At 47.3% G+C, this 22,338-nt stretch overlaps 1 protein-coding gene across 1 annotated transcript; it reads right to left on the reverse strand.

Annotated features, from left to right (window-relative positions):
• Nucleotides 1–385: 385 nt before the first annotated feature.
• On the reverse strand, nucleotides 386–15,929 carry ZNF16 (zinc finger protein 16). Its single transcript, XM_061122895.1, has 3 exons — nucleotides 15,802–15,929; nucleotides 13,009–13,214; nucleotides 386–2,487 (listed from the first exon to the last, which is right to left on the reverse strand). Exons 1-3 carry the CDS (start codon nucleotides 15,819–15,821, stop codon nucleotides 728–730), a joined length of 1,986 nt encoding a protein of 661 aa, XP_060978878.1. The 5' UTR covers nucleotides 15,822–15,929; the 3' UTR covers nucleotides 386–727.
• Between the last annotated feature and the right edge of the window lie 6,409 nt (nucleotides 15,930–22,338).

The following is a 22,338-nucleotide window of genomic DNA, read 5'->3' on the forward strand; positions in this document are numbered from 1 at the left end:
CCACCTCTTAGGGGCACCTAGATGCCCTGTAAATGTCTGGAGATGGATCCGGGAGCCTGAGGAGAGGAAGGGAGGAGCATGTAGAGCGGCCCCTACAGAGCTCAGGAACTGCCTCATGTACATTTGTGCTGCAGCCTGGGTGGGGCCACAGGGCCTGAGTCACCAAAGAGCAAGAACACACAACCACAGACTGCAGATGGACACCATGGAAAGGGGGGAGCAGGGTGGGTCAAGTCCCATTACCAGGTAGGATGGGTGGGGGCAGGTGGTAGTGACAGCAACCAGACCTGAAAACTCTCAACCTGACATTATGAAAACAGATACCAGCCACAACCACTGACAAAGGACTCAGTTCCTTGACTAGTGAGCACATGGAGGTCTGTGGTTGTCTCAAACCAAATGTCATTTACTTTCTTGGTTATGTTCCTTTACAGTAATAAACTCTATGGATGAGTGCACAGCCTCTATAATCCTTTCCCTTCTAACAAGTACAGCTGTCTCATAACAAACTGGAAAAACAAACAACAAAGAGAAATGAGCTCACAGGAGACAAGGGTGATGGCAGGGGACTTGGGAGAAGGAGCACGACCCACAAGAGGGTCCCCAGTCTGTGGACGGTGGCCTCATGGGCGGTGACCATGAAGTGGACGAAGTGAGTGAGTCCACCTCAAGTCTGTGGAGGGAGAGTGAGGCACAGCCAGGGGGTCAGGGTGAAGCTGCGATGGCTTCACTCCCTGGTGTGGATCAACTGGTGCTTGGTCAACTTTGACCGCTGGCTGAAGGCTTTTCCACAAGCCGTGCAGTCATAGGGCTTCACCCCAGTGTGGATCCGCTGGTGCTGGATGAGAACGGAGCGCTGGCTGAAGGACTTCCCACACTCACCGCACTGATAGGGCCTCTCGCCCGTGTGGATGATCTGGTGCTGAATGAGGTGCGAGCTCTGGCTAAAGCCCTTCCCACACGCGACGCAGGTGTAGGGCTTCTCTCCAGTGTGGACCTTCTGGTGGTGGATGAGGTTGGAGCTCCGGTTGAAGGCTTTGCCACACTGGTTACACTCGTGGGGTTTCAACCCGTTATGGATCCTCTGATGCTGAATGAGAGTTGAGCTCTGGCTGAAGGTTTTCCCACACTCAGTGCATTCATAGGGCTTCTCCCCCGTGTGGACCCGCTGGTGCAGGATGAGGTTGGAGCTGCGGCCAAAGGTCTTTCCACACTCGCGGCACTCGTAGGGCTTGTCACCCGTGTGCACACCCTGGTGCTGCACGAGTGCAGAGCTGTGGCTGAAGGCCTTCCCACAGACGCCGCACGCATATGGCTTCTCCCCTGTGTGGATGATCTGGTGCTTTCGGAGCACCGAGCTATAGCTGAAGGCCTTGCCACACACAGCACACACATGAGGCTTCTCCCCGGTGTGGATCCTCCGGTGCTGGATGAGGCTCGAGCTCTGGCTGAAGGCCTTCCCACAGTCACTGCACTTGTAGGGCTTCTCCCCCGTGTGGACCCTGTGGTGTTTGATGAGGTTGGACACCCGGCTGAAGGGCTTGCCACACTCACTACATGAGTAAGGCCTCTCCCCGGTATGGACCCTCTGGTGCTTCCTCACGTGTGAGCTTTGGCTGAAGGCCCTCCCACACTCAGTACACTCAAAGGGCTTCTCCCCTGTGTGGACCCTCTGGTGCTTGACAAGGTTGGAGCTGCGCCTGAAGGCCTTTCCACAGGCATGACACACGTACGGCTTCTCGCCAGAGTGGATTCTCTGGTGCTGGGTGAGGTTGGAGCTGCGCCTGAAGGTCTTCCCGCACTCACTGCATTCATAGGGCTTCTCGCTCACATGGGACTTCTGGTGCTTTTTAAGGCTGGGGCTCTGGCAGAAGGCCTTCCCACACTCAGAAGACACATGCAGCTTCTCCCCAGGGTGGGTGAGCTGGTGCTGGAGGAAGACTGTGTGTGTGCTAAAGAGCTTTCCACACTCGTTACAGATGAAGGACTTGTGTCCAGGGTGCACTGTCTGATGCTGAGTAAGATCGGAGTCTCCTTGGAAGGTTTTCCCACACTCGCTGCATATGAACGGGCTTTCGGCCACGTGAAGTCCTGTGCAGCTGGGCAGGTCCAGGCTGCAGGGCAGGCTCTGTATGCCACATGGATGGGGCCTCCCCTCTGCAGGAGGCCCCTGACACTCCACTGGGCTTGGGCTCCGGCTGCAGCTGCTCTTGATTTCATCACAGTCCACCTCTCTCGCTCCTGAGGGGCTCCTGAGAAGCATCTGCACTAGAGTGAACGCCCCCTCCTGGTGAGGGCGGTGCATCTGCCTCTCATCCTCAAGGACCCCCCAGTCTCTTTCTTCTGCACCACCACGGAGTCCTCCAAGCTCAGGTGTCTGGGGAGCATCACTGCCAGAGCTGTCTGATATTTCAACCTGTGATTCCAACTCCTCAGAAGTGTCTTCCTTCTGAACAAACTCCTGGCCCTTAGTCCTGGTGTCCCAGCCTGAAATGACAAACAGAAAGTCACATGGCGCCCCCTCCCCAATGGTCTTCATGCTCTCTCCTTCCCTTTAGCCCATCTCAGCTGAAATACCTCACAGAAGAGGACTTCTCTGACCACTGTTCCCAACATGACTCCGTATCCCAAGGCTGGGGCCACCCAGGGGTGCTGAGTGGGTGGGTGAAGGGCACCCCACGGTAGTCTCAGCCTCCTTGGGCCTGTTGCCCTCTGACCTGCCCCTCAGTTCAGGAATGATTACCATTCCCCTACTGGAACTTCTGGAGTCTCCCCCCACAACAGCATTTTGTCTCCCCGTGTCACCTGGAGTCTTCTATTCTCCCCAACACAGACCCAACCGAATTGTACGCTCAGCCTGACTGCCCTGCCCATGTGTCTGGTGGTGACAATTTGCATTCTGGCCACCTGACTCATGGCCCATCTAGAAGGCCCTGCACAGAGTCTGTGCCAAGACCCCCTCCATGGAGCTTGACCATGTGGCTACACACAATGAGGCAACCTGCTTCACCCTCCTGCTGACCCTGAGGCAGACCTGTCATCACACCTGCAGGTGGGCTACCATCTTCTCCCAGGGCCCCAGCTGCGGGGCACCTGCGGGGCTCCCATGTGTGACTGGGGCACAGTGAGGGCTGCAGGGACATACAGGGCGGTCACTGCAGGAAACAAGGGTCTAGACAGGGTGGCCCAGGGAGCCCTGCCCTCTCCTGGCTGCACAAGAAGGGACATAGCTTTTCCATGAAGGGTCAGAGAGATCCCATTCCGGGCTCTGTGGCTGCAGTCTCTGTCATAAGGTCTGCTCTGTTACAATCCTTAAAAAACTGTGAACTGTTCTTTGCTTGCAGGTCATAAACAACTGGTGAGCTGGATCTGGCCTGTGGGCCATGGCTCACTGACCCCTGACTGAGACAAGGTCATTGGTATGGCTTCTGAGGGAGTGGAAATGGGAACAGCTTTGGGGGCCAGAGAGACTATTGGCCTGGAAGGATTTTACTGAGACAGGAAACAAGAGTGAGTCCTATGGGTGAGGGTGATGGCATTTTTTATTTGCTAGACTGGATACAATTCTCTGCAACATAAGAATTACTGGAAACAATAATGAAAGTTCTTTTTTTTTCAAAGGAAATATAAAATCAGAAATACGCTTTAAGAAAAATTTTCATTAAAAACACTGGGTTTAATGGAGAAGGAAAAGATATGTAAACAAATGCACTTGTTTGCCACACTGCCTCTGCAAGTGTGGCACCGACTGGCCAGCCAGCACACAGCAAACCTATTAGACTTCCCAAGAGGAAACAATGGAGGCCTGTATGATTGGCTGCTCCCAGGTTTGTGAAAAGTGCCCCATCGGAGCCATGCTCACGAGTCCTCGCATGGCTGTGGCTGTCGAGGGGCCCAGCAGAGACTTAGCAGCACCTGCCCCACCACACAAGCCCCCAGCGGCACCACAGCCTCGGCCGGGGGCTCCACCCCTCTCCATCCCCACAGGGGCTCTGTTTTCATTTTACTGTTATGTATTAAGGTGAAGTTCACAAACAAAATAACTGTTTTAAATGAACACTTCAGTGGCGTTCAGTACATTTACAATGTTGTGCAATCAAAATCTGTATCTTGTTCCAAGACATTTCATTTCCATCACCTCAAAGCCCCAGTGCATTAGTCCATATCTCCTGGCCCCCAGTGCCTGGTGACCACCCACCCGCATTTTGTCTCCATGGATTTACCTCATTCCTGACCTCGCATGTGAATGGAATCATGATACACAACTTTTGATGTCTGGACTCTTCCTCTCAACCTAATGTATCTGCAGGTTCAGTCACTGCAGCATGTACCAGTGCTTCACTCCCTTATGGCCGATAAGGGATAATATTCCACGGTACAGACACAACACATCTGGTTTCTGCATCCATTCACTGAGGGACATCTGGGCTGCTTACACCTCTTGACTACTGTGAACAGTGCTATGAACATGACGTATGTGTACTTGATGAGTATTTGCCTTGAATTCCGCAGGGAATTACTGGGTCACATGGTAATGCCAGGGCTTCTCGGGTGGTGCTAATGGTATAGAACCACTGCCTGCCAATGCAGGAGACATGTGTTCAATCTCTGGGTTGGGAAGATCCCCTGGAGGAGGGGATGGCAACCCACTTCAGTATTCCTGCCTGGATAATCCAACAGACAGAGGAGCCTGGCGGGCTACATTCCATAGGGTTGCAAAGAGTCAGACACAACTGAAGTGACTGAGCATGCATGCATGGTAATGCTATATTTAAACTCTGAGGAACTGCCAAACTGTACTCCACCATGGCTATACCATTCTACATTCCCACCATGGTTGGTGTATAGAAACACAACTGATTTTGTGTGCTGACCTGTACTCTGCAATTTTGCTGAATTCATTTAATATTAGCTCTAGCAGGTTTTTAATGGATTCTTTGAGATATCCTATTATATATATAGGACTGTGCCTTATACGTAGCAGAGGCAGTTTTATTTCTTCCTTCCCAATTTGAATGCCTTTTGTTTATTTTTTTTCCTGGCCTGATTGCTCTGGTTAGAACTTCCAATATAATACTGAAGAGCAGAGGTGAAAGCTGGCATATTTTCCTGATTTATGGGGAAAACCTTTTAATATTTCACTAATTGCCGGGAGCCGGCACACGAGATCCCACCCATGACAAGGTCATGAGGGAGAAAACCTGACGGGCAAGGCAGATAAGGTTTTCAGGGGTTTCGAAAAGGCCAGCTTATGAGATCCCACCCATGACAAGGTCATGAGGAGAAAACCTGACAGGCAAGGCGGATCAGGTTTTCAGGGATTCCGAAAAGCTGCCCCTGGCACTCAACTTAAAGATGATATCTGTCTTTCTGATGCCTGCCTCAATAGAATACTCCCTAATTTCTGTGACACAGGCAGAAGGCCTTCCCCGATCTCTTTCCAAATAAGAATCAATTTAGAACTTTAATCAGTAAGTTTCCCGGGTGGTGGTATTTTATGAGATTATCCAGGGTGAAAGGAGTGTTTTAATTTAAACTCCTTTACTGGTATTTTAGTTTGTTTGGCAAATGCTTTTATGCCCTTGGTACTAATATGCATGATTGCTTATAATACCCTAATCATAAAATAACACAAAGAACCTGATCATATAAAGGCCCTAATAGACATAGAGCCCTTCAGGGGGTGAGGAAGTCCTATTAGAAAACACAAGAAAAATTATTCTAAAAGTAGCTATTGGGTTAACATTTGCTTGCTGTGTTTTTGCTTTTAATGTGCTAAGGTTGTGTTATAGAAACCATTGTTAATATAGTTATAGATCTAGAAAAATAAGAGCTTAGCCCTAGTGTGTTAACAATGAGATGGTTGCTAACTGTCAGCCAGGAGTGCTAGGCAGAGGCTGCCTCACTGAAGCCGCAGAGTCTGTGTGCGGTAAACTTCTCAGATAAACGCAACTGACAACTTTTGCAGAAGGATTAATTTTTGTGTTAACAAGGTTATACTTCTACTCTGTACTGTTGCCCTATGAGACTGCTACCTTTCAGTTAAGGTCACCACAGAAACAGAAAATAGGTTTACATTCACCGGACCTGCATAAAATGTTAATAGGCCCCAAGGCCAGAAGATAATGTACAAGACCCTCATAAACAAAGAAGTATGCAGAAAACACCCTGGTTTCATGAAGGACAAGCTGACATAATGTTAAACTATCTTCCCCTTAGAAATGTACTAACTTAGGGTATAAAAGCTATGGTAAAAAATAAAGGATTGCCAGACTCTGCCAGACTCTGCTGCACCCCCCGTCTGGTCACTCTCTCTCTCTCTCCCTCTCTTTCTCTCTCTCTCCCTCGCAGACTTGGCCCTATCAAGGCTGGTTTCACGTGTCTTCTCTTGCTGACGCCTTTCATCCTAAGGGTACCCCCTGGATCCTGCTGGGGCTGGACCCTGGCAACTAATGTACATGATGTTAGCTGTGGGTTTTTCATGAATGCCCTTTATAATGTTAAGGAAGTTGCCTTGAATGGAGTTCTCAGTGTTTTCATTGTGAAAATGAATTTGGTTTTGTCAAATACATTTTTTTTTTTTTGCATCAACTGAGATGATTATAGCTTTTCCCCTTCATTCAATTAATGTGGTAAATGACACTGATTGGTTCTTATGTTGAACCACTCTTGTGCTCCTGGGATATATCCCACTTGGTCATGGGATATAACACTTTTATTAACACTGCTGGATTCAGTTTGCTAGCATTGTGTTGAGGGTTTTGTATATACAGTCACAAAATGTCTTAATGTATAATTTTCTTCTCCTGTGGTGTCTTTGATTATCCTTCCTCTTGTATAGTTTGCAAGCTTGAGAAAACTTAGCATAAATCCTTCTTTAAATGTCTTGTGATGCCATTTGGCCCTGGTTTGTTAGTTTTAAAAATTATAGATTCAACCTTTAATTGTTATAAGTCTGTTCTTACTTTCTACCTATTCTTAAGTCACTCTTGGTAATTTGTCTCAAAAGAGAAATTTAGCTCTTTCATGCAGGTTATCTAATTTGTTGCTGTGCAACTGTTTTTTACTCATTTTTACTTTTGTATAGTCGGTAATAATGTCCCCATCCCATTTTCACTTGATTTTCAGTGTGTTGTTTTTGTCATTTGTTGATCATTTTAAAAAAACTTTTAAATTACATTGATTCTCTTATTGCTTTTCCAGTCTCTATTTCTGCTCCAATGTTATTTCCTTCCATCAGCTCTGGGTTTAGTTTACTCTTCTCACAGACCCCTAGGATGTGAAGTTATGTACTGCTGTAAGACCCATCTATCCTCCTCCTAATGTAGGCATTTACTACTGTAAATTTGCTCTCTGGGCTTCGCTGCATCCTGTGAGTTCTGGTAGTTTGTGGCTTTGTTTTCATTTGTCTGTAGGTATGTTCTAATTTCCCTTGTGGTTTCTTCTTCTACCAACTGGTTAAGAGTGTGTGGTTTTACTTCAATATATTTGTCCATTTTCCAATTTTCCTGCAGTTACTGCTTGGAGATTATACTTTATATTATTTCAACATTGATTGAGACTGATTTTGTAGTCTAATATATGGTCTACATTGAAGAATGTTCCACATGCACTTAAGAAGACTGTGTATCTGCTCCCTTAGGCAGAGGGTATATCTATGTCTATTAGGTCTATTAATTATAGTATTGCTCAATTTCCCTGTTTCATTTCTAAGCTTCCGTTTAGATGTTTTTCTTGACTTTTGGAAGTGAGATATTAAAGGCTCCAACTGCTACTGTAGAAGCATCTCTTTCTTCCCTCAAATCTATGCCTGCTTCATATGTTTTGGGGTTCTTTTTAGTGTTTATCATTGCTCTATCTTCTTGATTAACTGACTTGTTTATCAACATACATCAAACTGTGGTGGTGGAGAAGACTCTTCAGGGTCCCCTGGACAGCACAGAGAACAAACCAGTCCATCCTAAGGGAAATCAACCCTGAATATTCACTGGAAGGACTGATGCTGAAGCTGAAGCTCCAATACCTTGGCCACGTGATGTGAAGAGTCGACTCACTGGAAAAGACCCTGATGCTGGGAAAGACTGAGGGCATGAGGAGAAGGGGACAAGAGTTTAGATGGTTGGAAGGCATCAACTCAGTAGACAGCAGTTTGAGCAAACTCTGGGAGATAATGAAGGACAGGGAAACCTGGCAGGCTACAATACATGGGGTCACAAAAAGTCAGACATGACTAAGAGACTGAACAACAATCTTCCTGATTAATTAACTCCTTTATCAATATATAATACCCTTCTTTTCTCTTGTAACAATTATTTGACATAGTTTACTTTGTCTGATATTAGTATAGTAACCCCAGGTCTCTTTTCTTACTATTTGCATGGAATATATCTTTTTTACCTTTCACTTTAAGCTTGTTTTTTCCTTTGAAAGCCTCCTGAAGTAAGCCTCCTATAGACAGTACATAGTTGGGTCATACTTTTTTAAATCCATTCTGCCCATATCTGCCTGTTGACAAGAGTTTAAACCATTAACATTTAACTACTGACAAAGAAGGACTGACTTCTACCACTTTGTTTCTTGAATCTTTTCAGTGTCTTTGACCTTTGTGTTCCTCATTTGATCTATTACTATCTTCCTTTGTGTTCAGTTTATTTTTTGTAGCATATCATTTGATTTTCTTCTTTATTCCTTTTGGGTATATTTTAAAGATACTTTCTTAGTTGTACCATGGTGATTATAATTAATATTCTAACATCCTAAAACAATCTAATTTGGTCCTCCCCCTTCAGCTTTTTTGGTCCCTTCCCCATCTTTATCGAAATAAATTGCCATATAACATCATGTAAGTTGTTATCTTTTTTTTTAATAAAGAAATTTATTTATTTATGGCTGTGCTGGGTCTTCACTGTTTTGCATCATCTTTCTTTAGTTGCAGGGGTGGGGGGGTGCACTACTCTCTAGTTGCAGTGCACAGGCTTCTCATTGTGGTGGCTTCTCTTATTGCAAAGTATGGGCTCTAGGGGCACATGGGCCTCAGCAGTTACAGCTCACGGGTTCTGGAGCACTGACACAGTAGCTGTGGTACACAGGCTTAGCTGCATTGCGGCACGTGGGATCCTCCTGGAGCAGGGATTGAACCTGTGTACCCTGAATTGGCAGGTGGATTCTTAACTTCTGGACCACCAGGAAAGTCCATCATATTAAGTTTAAAGTGCACAATGGGATGAGTTGATACACATATATATGCAAATGATGAATACCATAAGGTTAACTGACATATCCATCACCTTGCACAGTAACCACCGTGTGTGTGTGTTGTGAGAACTTTCAAGATTGACTCTCCCGGCAGTTGCCAAGTACACTACACATTATTAACTACAGTCACCATGCTGTATGTTGAATCCTCAGAATAAACTCTCCAAGTTTGAACTGTTAACCAAAGTAGCCACAGTATCATACAGAAACTCCGCTCCTATACAGATATGTTGCTACCTTTATGTTGTTGCAGTCACAAATGTACCCTTACATGTTATATGTTTAGTAGTATAGGTTTATGATCATTTCACACATTTGTCTTTTAAATCATATAGGAGAAAAAAAGTGAGGTTATAAACCAATACAACAATACTAGCTCTTATCCTTACCTATGTGATTAATTCTATCAGAAATCCTTGGTTTTCTGTATAGCTTTGAGCTTTTGCCTAATACCCTTTCCTCTTAGCCTGTAACACTTCCTCTGACACTTCTTACAGGGCACGTCTGTTGGTGATAAACACCCTAAGCTTTTGTTTATCCAAGAATACCTTAACTTTGCCTTTACTCTGAAAGATAATTTTGCCAGATGTAGAATTCTTAGATGGCAGTTTCATTCTCTAAGCAGTTTAAATATGTCATCCCACTGCCTTCCAACCTCCAAGGGCTGATGAGAAGCTAGCTGTTCATCTTATTGAGGATCCCTTATACAAGATGGTTTGCTTCTCTCTTGTTGATTTCAAGATTCAATCTTCCAACAATTTGATTATAATGGTCCTAGTGTGGATCTCTTTCAATCTGTTCTACTGGGAGCTTACTGAGCTTTCTGGACATGTAGGTTCAAAGCTTTTTTGCATCTTTCATCAAATTTAACATGTTTTCCATCCCTTTCTGTCTCGCCTCTTTCTTGGACTCCCATGTGTGTGCTGGTTTCCTTGATGATATCCCACTGAGAGGGTAACAGGCAGGCAGGCTAGGGACCCCCAACAGAGGAAATAGGCTGCAAGTATCTGACGTTGTTTCTCTCTCTCTTAAGCAGCAAGAGGAAACAAACTACAATTGTCAGATTTTTTTCCCTTCTCTATATAAAATTAAAAGAAAGTTTCTTATAAAATTCTGTGTTGCCATGAGGACACCTGGTTCCACCTGAACTTAACTTTTCTCAAACCTTGAGCTAACCAATGAGTTTTTCTTATGGAAATGTTTTTCTTAAGCTATGTTAATGAACTATGTATTTACCCTAGACTCTACCTTTCTTCAAGTCGGTTCCACCTATCAGAACTGATAATGGCTCAATAAACCAGTATGTTTTACTCACAGAAATGTTCTCTTAAGCTATGTTAATGAGACTATGTATTTGCTTGGAAATCTGCCTTTCTTCAAGATTCATGTCAATTGTTTTATGGCCCAGGATGACTCACCTTGTGCCAAAGTTATCTCAAAATGCATGTTGTGGGTGAGGGGCCTGGTGCTACTCTCTGAGTTTTGAGACATTTTCTTTTAGCAACTTGCTAATAGGTAATTAACTTCTTGCTGAAAACTAGCAAGGAAGCACTTTTTCTGGCCCCTTCTGATGTCTATGTTAGAAGCCTTCTCTCTTTTATACTTTAATAAAACTTTATTACACAAAAGCTCTGAGCAGTCAAGCCCCGTCACTGACCGTGGATTGAATTCCTCTCCTCCAGAGGCCAAGAATCCCAGCACCTTTCAGGGCTCAGCAACAGCCTTTCACCATGGGTCTGTTTGGCTCTGTTCACTTTTCTTCAACCTTTTTTCTTTCTGCTACTCAGACTGGGTAACTTCAAGTTCAGCAGTTCTATAACCTGCTCAAACCTGCTATTGAAATCCTCCAGAAAACTCTTCACTTCAGTTACTTCAGTTCCCCCTCCACGACTTCTTTATTCTGACTGCACCATGAGGTATGTGAGATCTTAGTTCCCTGGCCAGGGATCGAACCTGTGCTCCATGCAGTGAGAAGCAGAGCCTTAACCACTGCACACCAGGAAGTCCCAGCTCTAGGACTTCCACTCTGTTTCTTTTTATAATAAATAAAATGTGAATTGTATATTTACAACTATCTCTACTGACTTTTTCAGTTCATTCATACATAGATTTTAGTCCATGGTTTCTTTCAGATCTTCGAGCACATTTAAGACAGCTTATTTATAAGCTGTTTAAGTATCTGTGCTTTTTCAGGGATACTTCTGTCAATTAATTTTTTTCCCTTGAGTGGGCCAGCTGTATTTTCGGTTTATTTGTATTCTTCATGATTTTTTTGTCAAAAACTGGACATTTGACAATATTTACTGTGCTCCGCTGGGACACTACTTCAGCACTAATTATTACTCTGCATGGCTCCTGCTTCCATAGATCACAGAGATCAGCTGGAGGTGACACTACAATCTTCATAAGTCTTTTCTGAGTATACCTTCTATCCTGGGTCTATACATGGCTTTCTAAACTCCCTGACATACAAGGGTGCTTTAGAATGCCCTCATTTCTCCGCCCTTCCCTCCTGGGCTTTAGGAGGTTGACTGTACTATTAAGTGATGTCCCAAGTGCCTGAGGGAGTTCAGTTCATGTTTCTATGTTTTGAGCCCAGCAATTTCCACCAAGTAATTCTGAGTTAGGCAACACAGAGACAAACACTTTGATTCAATTCTTTTTCCAACCCCACACAGGGAAGAACAAAGTGATTTCTGAATAAGTTCTGCTCTGCTCCCTCTGGAAGCAAGCACCAAGTCCCACACTGGGAACACAGGATGCTCACTTTCAATATGCTGCTGAACCAGGAAGTATCTGTGAAGCTTTCCTTTTTAAGTTGCCTTTTTCTTGATTCAGCATTTGCTTGGTTGCTGTAAACCTGTTTTCTAGACTTCTGACTATGTTGGTCCTGATAGCTTCTTCTTGTTTTTGTTTTAATAGTTTATGTGAAGAACTGGGTGTCTGGAGCTGCCTACTCCACTATTTTGCCCTATAGTGGCTTTTAAAACATGAGCTACCATCAACCTGTGTTTTCCCTGGAGCAAGGGTCTTGACCTAACTTGCCATTCTCTGCTTGGCATACCCTTGGTCATCTAGCAGCAAGTTTTTCCCTCAGGGCCACTTCTTGGCCCCATCATGCCTCACATCCTCTACCCATCTCATCCTTCCAACATACCTATGACCATCTCTGCACTTAGCCCAAACTTCTCTGGCCACAGAGTCTGCCCAGGATACTCTGCCCACATGTCCTCAGTACAATACTTCCCTGGTAGGTGTATTCTTGTAAAACAGCCATCATCAGATCCCAGTAAGGAAAGCTAACAGTGAGTAACCCCTGATCCCTGCTGAAAGGGCCACGGAAGAGGCAACTTGGTGAGGTGTCTCCAGGAAGGACTGTCTGGTATCTAACAGGGATGGGAGCAGGTGGGCAGTATGAATGCAGCCAGGAGGGAACAGAGCCAAGGCCTGGATTAGGGCAGAGACCTGACGGCAGTCTGACTACCACCAGTCTGGCGAGGAAGTTAGGCAGGGCTCAGCTGGTGATCATCATGTCACACCCTCTATTTCAGGTGAAGAAACCAGAGTCCTGCTCAGGGCACCAGGGCAGCCGGCGCCAGACCAACTTTCTCTCCAACCTCCAGCCTTGGCCCCGCAAGTCCACAAGGCTCTCTGCCCCAAATGCTGACAGGACACCTCCAGAGGTAAGTGCAGGGGAATGTAGGCCAAGTCTCCCCAGAACAAGTGCATCAGTGGGGAATGCACACCCAGTACCTGGCTGCTGATGGTGAGGGGAGGTGGCTCCTGGCTCAGCGTCACCACAACAGAGGGAACCGTGAAGTGCAGATCCAGGGTGGGTCTTGGCAGGAGCATCACTCCACACAGGCCTGGGCTCTAGGGGTCCAAGGGGATGGTCCAGGAACTGAGAGCTCCACTGCTGCCTCTTCAGAGCATACTCTGAGGCTGGGCATGGCTGAGACCTGGAGACAAGCAAGGACACAGGTGAGTGTGCAGAGGGGGTAACTCCAGGGGTTCACTGGTACACCAGGCAGGGGTCACTCCCTCCACCCCTCACCCTGAGACCTCAGGAAGGCCTGATGATTGATACCACATTCCCTGATCCTGGAACCAATGGAGGCCAGCCAGCCAAGGAGACACAGACTCACAAGCCAGGGCCACAGGCGGGAAGGAACGAGATGCTGACCACAGAGCAAGGTGACCTACAGGGCCTATGAGCACACCTGTAAGGGCCCAAGAGTGCCATGGTAAGAGGCAGCAGCTCTCATGGTGCCTGCACCTGCTGGGGGCCACCCTGGTCCTGACACAATGCCCTGAAAGTGGACCAACTGACCTTCACAGGGAGCAGCAGCTTCAGAGGCCAGGCTGCCAAGCGAGCCTCACTGCAGACATGCATGGAGTCATCACAGTGCCACTCTACTGGCCAGCCTGAGTTCTGCCGCCCAGCAGCATCTGCAGTGGTTGTCCCCATCCCACCCTCCTGGGCTGTCCTCCCACTGCACCAGTGACTGGCTCCCTCCCAGACTCCTCCTTAGCTCCCTCTTCATGCTGGTGTCCCAGGATTCACTTCTGCATCCACATCAAATTCCCTGGCTAATCTGTCCAGTCCTGAGGTACCAACATCCTTTACCCCACGAAGACTCTAAAGACTGGGGCTCATCTCCAGCTCTAACTGGTATCTACAAGTAGGGAGGCATGCCCAATCAGGCACAGGATGGGACCCTATATGGACAAGTTACTGATTTTCTCCCCCTCCCGACTGTCCTGTCTCTGAGCAAATGCACCATGCACTGGCCAGCATCCCACCTAGGAGGGGGCAACATCCCTTGGCCCCTGATTCACACTGCACCATAAGCAGGTACCACTGACCACTTTGTCCTTCAGTAATGAAGACAAGGCAGGAAATGTTGGCAGACACTGCCTCCCAACCCTTGGACTGACTTTCTCCTCTTGGACTCATGCTTTCAGTGTTTCCAAAACACCCACTATACGCTAAGGTATTCTGAGGACAGTGGTCAGTGTGACCATCACCCTCATGGATTTCACTGGGGAGACAGATAACAGCAAACACATCAGTGAGATGGGCAGGTGCACTGGGCACAGGTAGCAGAGAAGGGTCAGAGCCTGGGGCAGGTGGGCATTTAAACCAGGTCCTGGCTGGAAAGGCAGAAGAAGGCAGGAGACAGGACGGTGGTGTGAACCCAGCTCAGAGGCAGTTCCTGGGGAAGGCGGGGTGCACAGACTGGAAGAGGCTTTGACTGCCTGAGGAAAGTGAGGCACCAGCCGCATTTCTCCACAGGGAGGCAGAATTAATGAAACATCTCAGGAAGATTCACCTGGCGTGGCCACTTGGAGAGACGGTGCACAAGTAGGGAGAACACTGACTCAAGGCACTCATCCATGAAGCAACAGAACAGAGCAGGGGGAAGCTTCACTCACTCTCTCTCCCAGGGGAAGAGTCCATCCTTTGCAGCATTTATTCAGTTCATTTTAAAACCTTGAAATTATTATCACTGCCTCTGAACAGGGGCACAGTCACATGGCTCAAAATTCAAAAGGTTAAAGAGAACATAAGGTGAAACATCTCCCAGCCTGCCACAGTGCCCATCCCCAGTTTCCAACATGCCCATTCTGATTACTCTAAGCTTACACAAGCAAATATGAGTGTTTTTTTCTTTGTCTTTTTATTATAAATTACACCAAACTATGTCATTTTACATCTTGTTCTCCTCACTTTAGTATTTGTGGGATCCTGTCCAAGAGGTAACAGGATGCTCCTCCCCATCCATGTCCACATCCTAATCCCTGGGACCTACACTACCCAGCAAGAGAGATTTTGCAGAGAAAATTAAGGCTATAGACCTGGATTACCTGGTGGACCCAATCTAATCACGCGAGCCATTGCTGACTCAGATGCATAGATCGTGTGCAAGGAGTGGGGTCTCCAGGAGATAAGGACAGTCAGCAAGGAAAAAGCAACCTCAGGAGGTGGATTCTACCAATGAGCTTGGAAGCTGATTCGTCTGGCTAAATGCTCAACCTGGTGCTACTAAGCAAATACACAACTGTGAGGATCACCAGCCACTACTCCACGGCATACAGCCACAGGATGGGCCTGACCCATCCTCAGTCCCACTCCCCTGGGGGAGAATAAATCTGTCCCCGTTCCACGAGCCCCTTCTCCACCCGGAGGGCGAATGCACCACCGACTGGGCCTCCAGGCAGGACCGGGCGCCAAGCGGCAACCCCATTCATTTCTCCCCCGGCTCCGAACAGCTCTAACATTCGCACCAATTCCTGAGGCCCTTCCTCCGCCCCAACCACACGCGTCAGACACTCTTCGCGCACACCTGCCGGTCGCTCTGCGGCTGCCTTGCCGAGCGGTCCCGCCGCCCGGCTCCAGGGCAGGGAGTGCTCGGCTCTGTCACGTAGCGTCCACAGGGCGCCCCTCACACGCCCTCCCGTCAAGGGCCCTCCGAGGCTGCAAACCGCCCACGCTTCCACGGCCCCACGCGCACCCGAAACAGGCCTCCCGGGGCCAGCACCCACCGCCGGTGCATCGGAGTCATCGGTAGCGCTATCAGCAACGCAAAGACGCCACCGCGCGAACACCCGCCACACACAGCTGCTCGGGGAAGAGCGCAACGCAGAGATACCCAAGCGGCTCGGCCTCCAGACTGTGCTCCGGAAGTCCCGCCTCGACTTCCGGCCTGCGGACCCGCCCACCCCCGCCCAATGTGGCTGCTCTAGGCTGAGGGAGGAGAAGCGACTCGGCGGCTCCACTCCTGACCCGGGACCAGCCCTCCCCACGCCTCCGCGAGGTGCTGGGAGCCCCGCGGATCAGTGGCTTGGTGCAACAAGCGATTATAAATGCAGGAAGGACTAGGGACTTAGATACACAGGTGCCTGCAATCAAAACAGGTTTTGGTTGATAAAAACATGCTGCTGCTTGAGGAGGAACAATCCTTCCATCAGTAAATGATCGCCTAGGTGTCACATTAGTTACATAGATGTGGGACTATCCATGGAACATCTACATAAATTGACCATACAGTTAGACCTTGCCGACAAAAGACATGCAGGTGAGAGTTGTGAATTAAGTTTTGTTTTGTTTTTTAATAATTATTTTTATTTGGCTGCTCTGGGTCTTAGTTGCAGTATGTGGAATCTAGTTCCCTGACCAGGGGTCGAACCTGGGCCCCCTGCATTGGGAGCGCAGAAACTTAGTCACCGGACCACCAGAAAAGTCCCTGAGTTAAGTTTTATTTGGAGGAGGGGACGACAGAGGATGAGATGGTTGGATGGCATCACCGACTCCATGGACGTGAGTTTGAGTAAACTCCAGGAGTTGGTGTTGGACAGTGAGGCCCGGCGTGCTGCAGTCCATGGGGTCACAAAGAGTCAGATTCGATTGAGCGACTGAACTGAACTGAACTGAAGACCATAGCCTGGGAGACAGCACTTCAGATAGCTCTAAGAAACTGTTCCAAAGAGTTAGGGGGGAGGTCATTAGATGTGTGACTCTGGTGAAGAGGGAGTACATGTAGTCAAGCACATATCTTTTGCAGAAGGTTTCTGCTAGTCATGACGAGCGTTGGTCACCATGAAGGATTTTACTGCTTTCCTAGCTATGAGGAGATATAAGAATTGGGCTCAAAAAATTGGCTCCTAAAAATATCTAACTATCTGAAGACTGTTCTGCCCTTTTTTTAACCAATTTTATTTATTTATTTTTGTCTGTGCTGGGTCTTTGTTGCTATGCAGACTTTGTCTAGTTGTGGCAAGCAGGGACTGCTCTCTAGTTGCCATGCACAGGCTTCTCATTGCAGTGGCTTCTCTTGTGGAGCACAGGCTCTAGGGCACTCGGGCTTCAGTAGTTGTGGCACGTGAGTTCAATGGTTGCAGTTACCAGGCTGCAGGGCACAGGGTCAACAGCTGTGGTGCACAGGCTTGGTTGCTCTGTGGCATGTGGGCTCTTCCTGGATCTGGGATCAAAACTGTGTTTCCTGCATTGGCAGGCAAATTCTTTAGCACCGAGCCACCAAGAAAGCCCTTTCTGCCATTTTTTCCCAGACCACAGAGCACCTCTTTTCTGCTCTCCACCCTGATCTTATTTCAGGGGGTGCTGAAAGCCAGCAGCTGCAGCAACAAATGGTTTAATCCTTGTAGAGCTAGATGGCAAGTGCAGATTTGTAGATGACAACACAAAGAATACAAATATTTTAAAGTATGCCTTTTAAACTATCAAAATTAGACTAGAAATATGTAATAAAAAGTTGACTCCCAAAACTCTAACTGTTGGGGTTTATGAAACACTGTCTACAAAACCTTTGGATGAAAAGTGATACCAGCTGGAAAATTACAGACTATTTGTAAAGCAATGAAAGCAAAACACTTTATTCTCACACTTATGGAACTCAGTGTAAAGTATAAAATATAAAATATCCACTGAGTATTTTTCAGACAAAAATATATAAGTATATCACCTTAAATACTTTTTCTCTATTAAAGAAGGCAAAAGCATTTATCTTAAAACTTAGAAAAAGGAACATTTCTCTTCTTTGGCAATAAGCAATCAGATAATGTAACAAAAAAATGAAATCTCTTCCACAGACAGCAAGACACTCTAAAATACTGGGAATTAACAAAGAGCACTCGAGACACTCAAAGAGCACTCAAAGAGCTCAGGTCCGACATTGCTCAAATGGAACTTAATACATGGCAACAGTAGCTCCACCATAAATGGCAAGAGGGCGGGTTGTTCAGTGGGAAGTGTTGAGAAAACGGCCTCCCTCAATGGAGAAAAGCAAAAGCATATCCTAACCTAACAACACACACAGCAGTGGTCTCTAAATGAACTACAAACCTACCAGTGGACAGCGGAATGAGTAAAACACAAAGAAAATATTTTTCAGACCCTAGGATGGAAGGGATGCTCTGACACCACTTCATATGACTGGGCTGGAAATGCTTGGAGCCCAGGTAATGCTGGTTAGCACGTGAAGTTCAAATACTCTTCTCTCATGGAAAGTCACAAGTCTGTATGGCAGTTTCCCCTAGGCAGTAATCAGGGACCTGTGTTCCCCACCTGAGGGTTTTCCACTGGCTAATTCAGAGGGAAGAGAACGGGTAACAGGGATCAAGAGCTGCTTCTCCACTCTTCCCACGTGGTCTCCGCTGCAGCAGGACGCAGCCCCTGCCAAGAGAACAAACCAAGTCCCATCCAGTCCCTGAAGCAGCTCAGCTGAATCCCTCTGGACAAGGTGCAGCTTCTCCACCAGGTCCTTTAACTAAAGGTGACCTGGCCTGCACCTTACACTCAACTTGCAGTGTGGAGAAGGAGGAGGATGGCAAACAGCAGCATCCAAGCTGCCTGCTATGTCCAAGGGTTAGTCTGTTGTGGGGCTGCTGTGCATATGGTGTGGATACTTTAAATGCAGTGACTGCACACACATAAGTGAGCTGAGCCGTTGTCTCTGTGAAGAATGTGCTTCATCCCCTGTGGGCAACTCCACATGAGTGCTGGAGGCCCTCTCCTGGTGGGGAGGCTTCCCCGGGACGGCACCCAGTACCCATACTCAGCTCCAGGAGGAGAGCTATGGGTCCTGCGCCTCACCAGGTCTGACTTGGCTTTCTGGCGCCTTCACTGTCCATGACCTATCCGCATACCCACCTGAGGAGTGAGGCAAGAGGCTGCGCTGGCCAGGACTGCCCAGATGTAGAGGGGCCCCTGATTGACAGCTGGGAGCTGGGTTAGCTTCCATTTAGTTCCACATGCAAAGGCCCCAACTAGTCATGGATTAAAGCCCAGGGTCCCCTGTCTTGCGTTCATTGCTTTCTACATGCCTGCTCTCCTCCTGTCTCTCTCCAGCTCACGGTACCATGAGACCACCTGCAGCGCTGGGCTTGCTGACCCAAGCACCCAAGCTGGGCTGTGCTGACACTCGGTCAGCACAAGTCACAGGCCACAGGCAGTGGGAAACTCCCTGCCAAGCTGTGCTCTCCTCCTCCTGTGCCCACATCTGTCTTCCTGCAGCCTAAGTCTCTCTAGGGGGGCTCTGCTGAAAGTGGCAAGAAGGAACCAATCCTTGCCAACAGTCCAAACAATTCTGAACCAACTTCTCTAGGGTGATAGTTACAGTCGTAACTAGTCTACTCCTAATATATCTCAAGCAATGGTCATATCAACTGTTGTGCCATGCATAGCAAGGGTCACCAGCTTCCACCTGTAACACTTCTGCCGTCACTTCAGTTCAGTTCAGTTCAGTTCAGTCGCTCAGTCATGTCTGACTCTTTGCAACCCCACGGACTGCAGCACACTAGGCTTCTCTGTCCATCACCAACTCCCGGAGCTTACTCAAACTCGTGTCCGAGGAGCTGGTGATGCCATCTAACCATCTCATCCTCTGTCATCCCCTTCTCCTCCTGCCTTCAGTCTTTTCCAGCATCAGGGTCTTTTCCAATGAGTCAATTCTTCGCATCATGTGGCCAAAGTACTGGAGCTTCAGCTTCAGCATCAGTCCTTCCAATGAATATTCAGGACTGATTTCCTTTAGGATTGACTACCCTCACTGTCTGACCATTAAGCCAACTGCACATGGAGTAGATTCTGTTTCAGCACCAACCTACTCTCAGGTATCAAGTACTGGATTAGTTAGAATAAAGTTCAACTGATGTAAAGAGGCTTCAGTGGGGCAGAGGGCTGTTTGTGCCTTTTCAGGGCTGTATGCCTGAAGAGGGAGGAGCATGGGCCCTACTACCTGAGGGCTCTACCCTGCCCAGAGCTCAGTCACCATTTCAGCCAGTGGGAACAGGACAAGGTGAGACACTGAAGATGCACTGTGGACCACATGCCACATCTCACAGCATTACCCTTGGAAACATCACCTTTGCTTGGATGTGCAAGTGTCAGGTAAAATTCCAGTCTGAAAAGGACAGGGAGAATGAAAACACAGTGAGGAAGATGAGCAGGCTCTCCACATCCACCACAGGGAAAATAACATGGTTCACACAAATCCAGGCAGCAGCAACAGGAAAACAGAAGATGAAAAACAGATAGATGTCCAAGACAAAACCCACAAAAATGTGCCCAGCGAAAGGACATTTGAATAGAATGTGGCTGATGCTAAGGTAAAAGGTAAAGGTCTGTTGACTGAATCAGCACTTTTGTTCAGCAATTGATAACCATCATTATCTCTGTGTATTAATTACAGTTTTAAGAAATGTCAAAGCTTGGAGAAGGAAATGGCAACCCACTCCAGTATTCTTGCCTGGAAAAGTCCATGGACAGAGGAGTCTGGCGGGCTGAAGTCCACGGGATTACATGACTGAGCATGTGTGCACGAGGGTGGAGGGAAATGTGTTGGTAGCAATAAAGTGGTAGAACTAAAAAAAAAAAAAAAAAAGAAATGTCAAAGCTATTTGTGGTAAAGTGTGCTTAGGAAGAGTATCACCAAGAGGTGGCCTTTCCTACCAGCTTTTCAAAATTCTCTGAGTAAACATCAATACAACCTCCAGATATACAAGAGCCTGGGAGATAAGGCCTGAGCCATAGGTCAAGTCAATGTAAGGCAAGAAGGTCTGTTAACTTCTAAGAGAAAGTTTCTTTGAAAGCAGGGAAAGTGGAATAAGCTTATTACTGAAAAGTGCCTGAACAGCTCATACTGCTCATTCAACTGCATTCTCGCTCTGTCTCACTCACAATGCACTGCCCACTGTACCGCCTCCAGGTCCCACTCATCCATCCCCTCCAAAGGGTATGCACACGTGGTGCCAGCTTCTCATCAGACTCCCAGAACCACTTTCAGTTGCCAGACTTGTTTCCAGAGCTGCCTGTCAAGGACTGTTTCTGCTGAATCTCTCATAGCCTATTCGAGCCAATTTGATGCTAATCTTTCCTCCACAAAAAAACTAGAAGGCAGTACCATAGAAAGTTCTGGAGAAGGGTTCTGAGGACATGGGAGGGAACTCATGTGAGAAACCAGGGCAGCAACTCTGAAGACTGTGCCCAGGAAATTAGCTCCCAGGAAGCGAGCAGCACCTCAAGCACCGGGCGGCAAGAACACAGGCACTGAGACACCTCTGGGCCACATAGCCCGGGGGAGGAGGAAAGCATGTCTGCAGCTCACAGCCAGGATCCAAAGCCGACAAACTCCCCACACAGTAACCGTAACCAACCCGTGGGAAGCCAGCCGGTGCCATGACTTCACCAGGAGGACCTGCCTCCCCCACCAGAGTCTGTCAGTAAGAGGCCACCCAGTGATGGGGACAGCTCTGCCCACTCACCTCCTCTCCCCCCAGAAGTGGATGGAGAACACACCAACACAATTTGTCAGCTGTCTCCCAGCCCCTTGCCAGCCAGTGTCCACCCCAGAGTTCAGCCTGTAGTAAAACCCAGTTTACAGGAGTCACTTGACTTCTCGGCAGGATGTTAACAGTTTGAATCTACACAGAAGCTTCACCTCATTTCTTAACAAACTTTGCAGTGTGCCTAAGGCTTCTCAACCAAAAAGGGACAACCCCTTTGAAGTTAAAGTTATCACATCCCTCACAATAGAACAAAACATTTTGAAAAGGCCCTAAAAGCAAACAAATAAGAAAACCCCAGGACTTCCCTTGTGGTCTAATGGTTAAGAGTTTGCCTTTCAATGCAGGCAGTGTGGGTTGGATCTCTAGTCTGGGAGCTAAGATCCCACATACCTCCAGGCAAGAAAAAACAAAACAAAAACAGAAGCGATATTTTAACACCTTGAACAAAGACTTTAAAAATGGTCCACATCAAAAAAGAAAAAGAAGAAAACCCCAATCCAGTTCCATCATGCTTGAAAGTCCATGGATCCCAGTTTCTTTTCTTGAAGCTGAAATAGATGATGAAGTTGAAAGAAAAAGGCAGCGGATAATAAAACACCTTACTGTACACTAAGGCCTGCTGTTGTAAAAACATGATCTAAGAAAGTATATTTGAGTTGAATTGCGTTCATTTAAAACACTCAAACAGAGAGCTATCCTCTGAATCTGAAGGAAGGCAAGCTGCCTTGGAATGTTTACCATGTAATCTGGCAGCTTACCTTCAGTAAGCAGCACACT

The sequence above is a fragment of the Dama dama genome, chromosome 21, assembly GCF_033118175.1.
Source record: "Dama dama isolate Ldn47 chromosome 21, ASM3311817v1, whole genome shotgun sequence".
NCBI classification, from domain to species: Eukaryota; Metazoa; Chordata; class Mammalia; order Artiodactyla; family Cervidae; genus Dama; species Dama dama.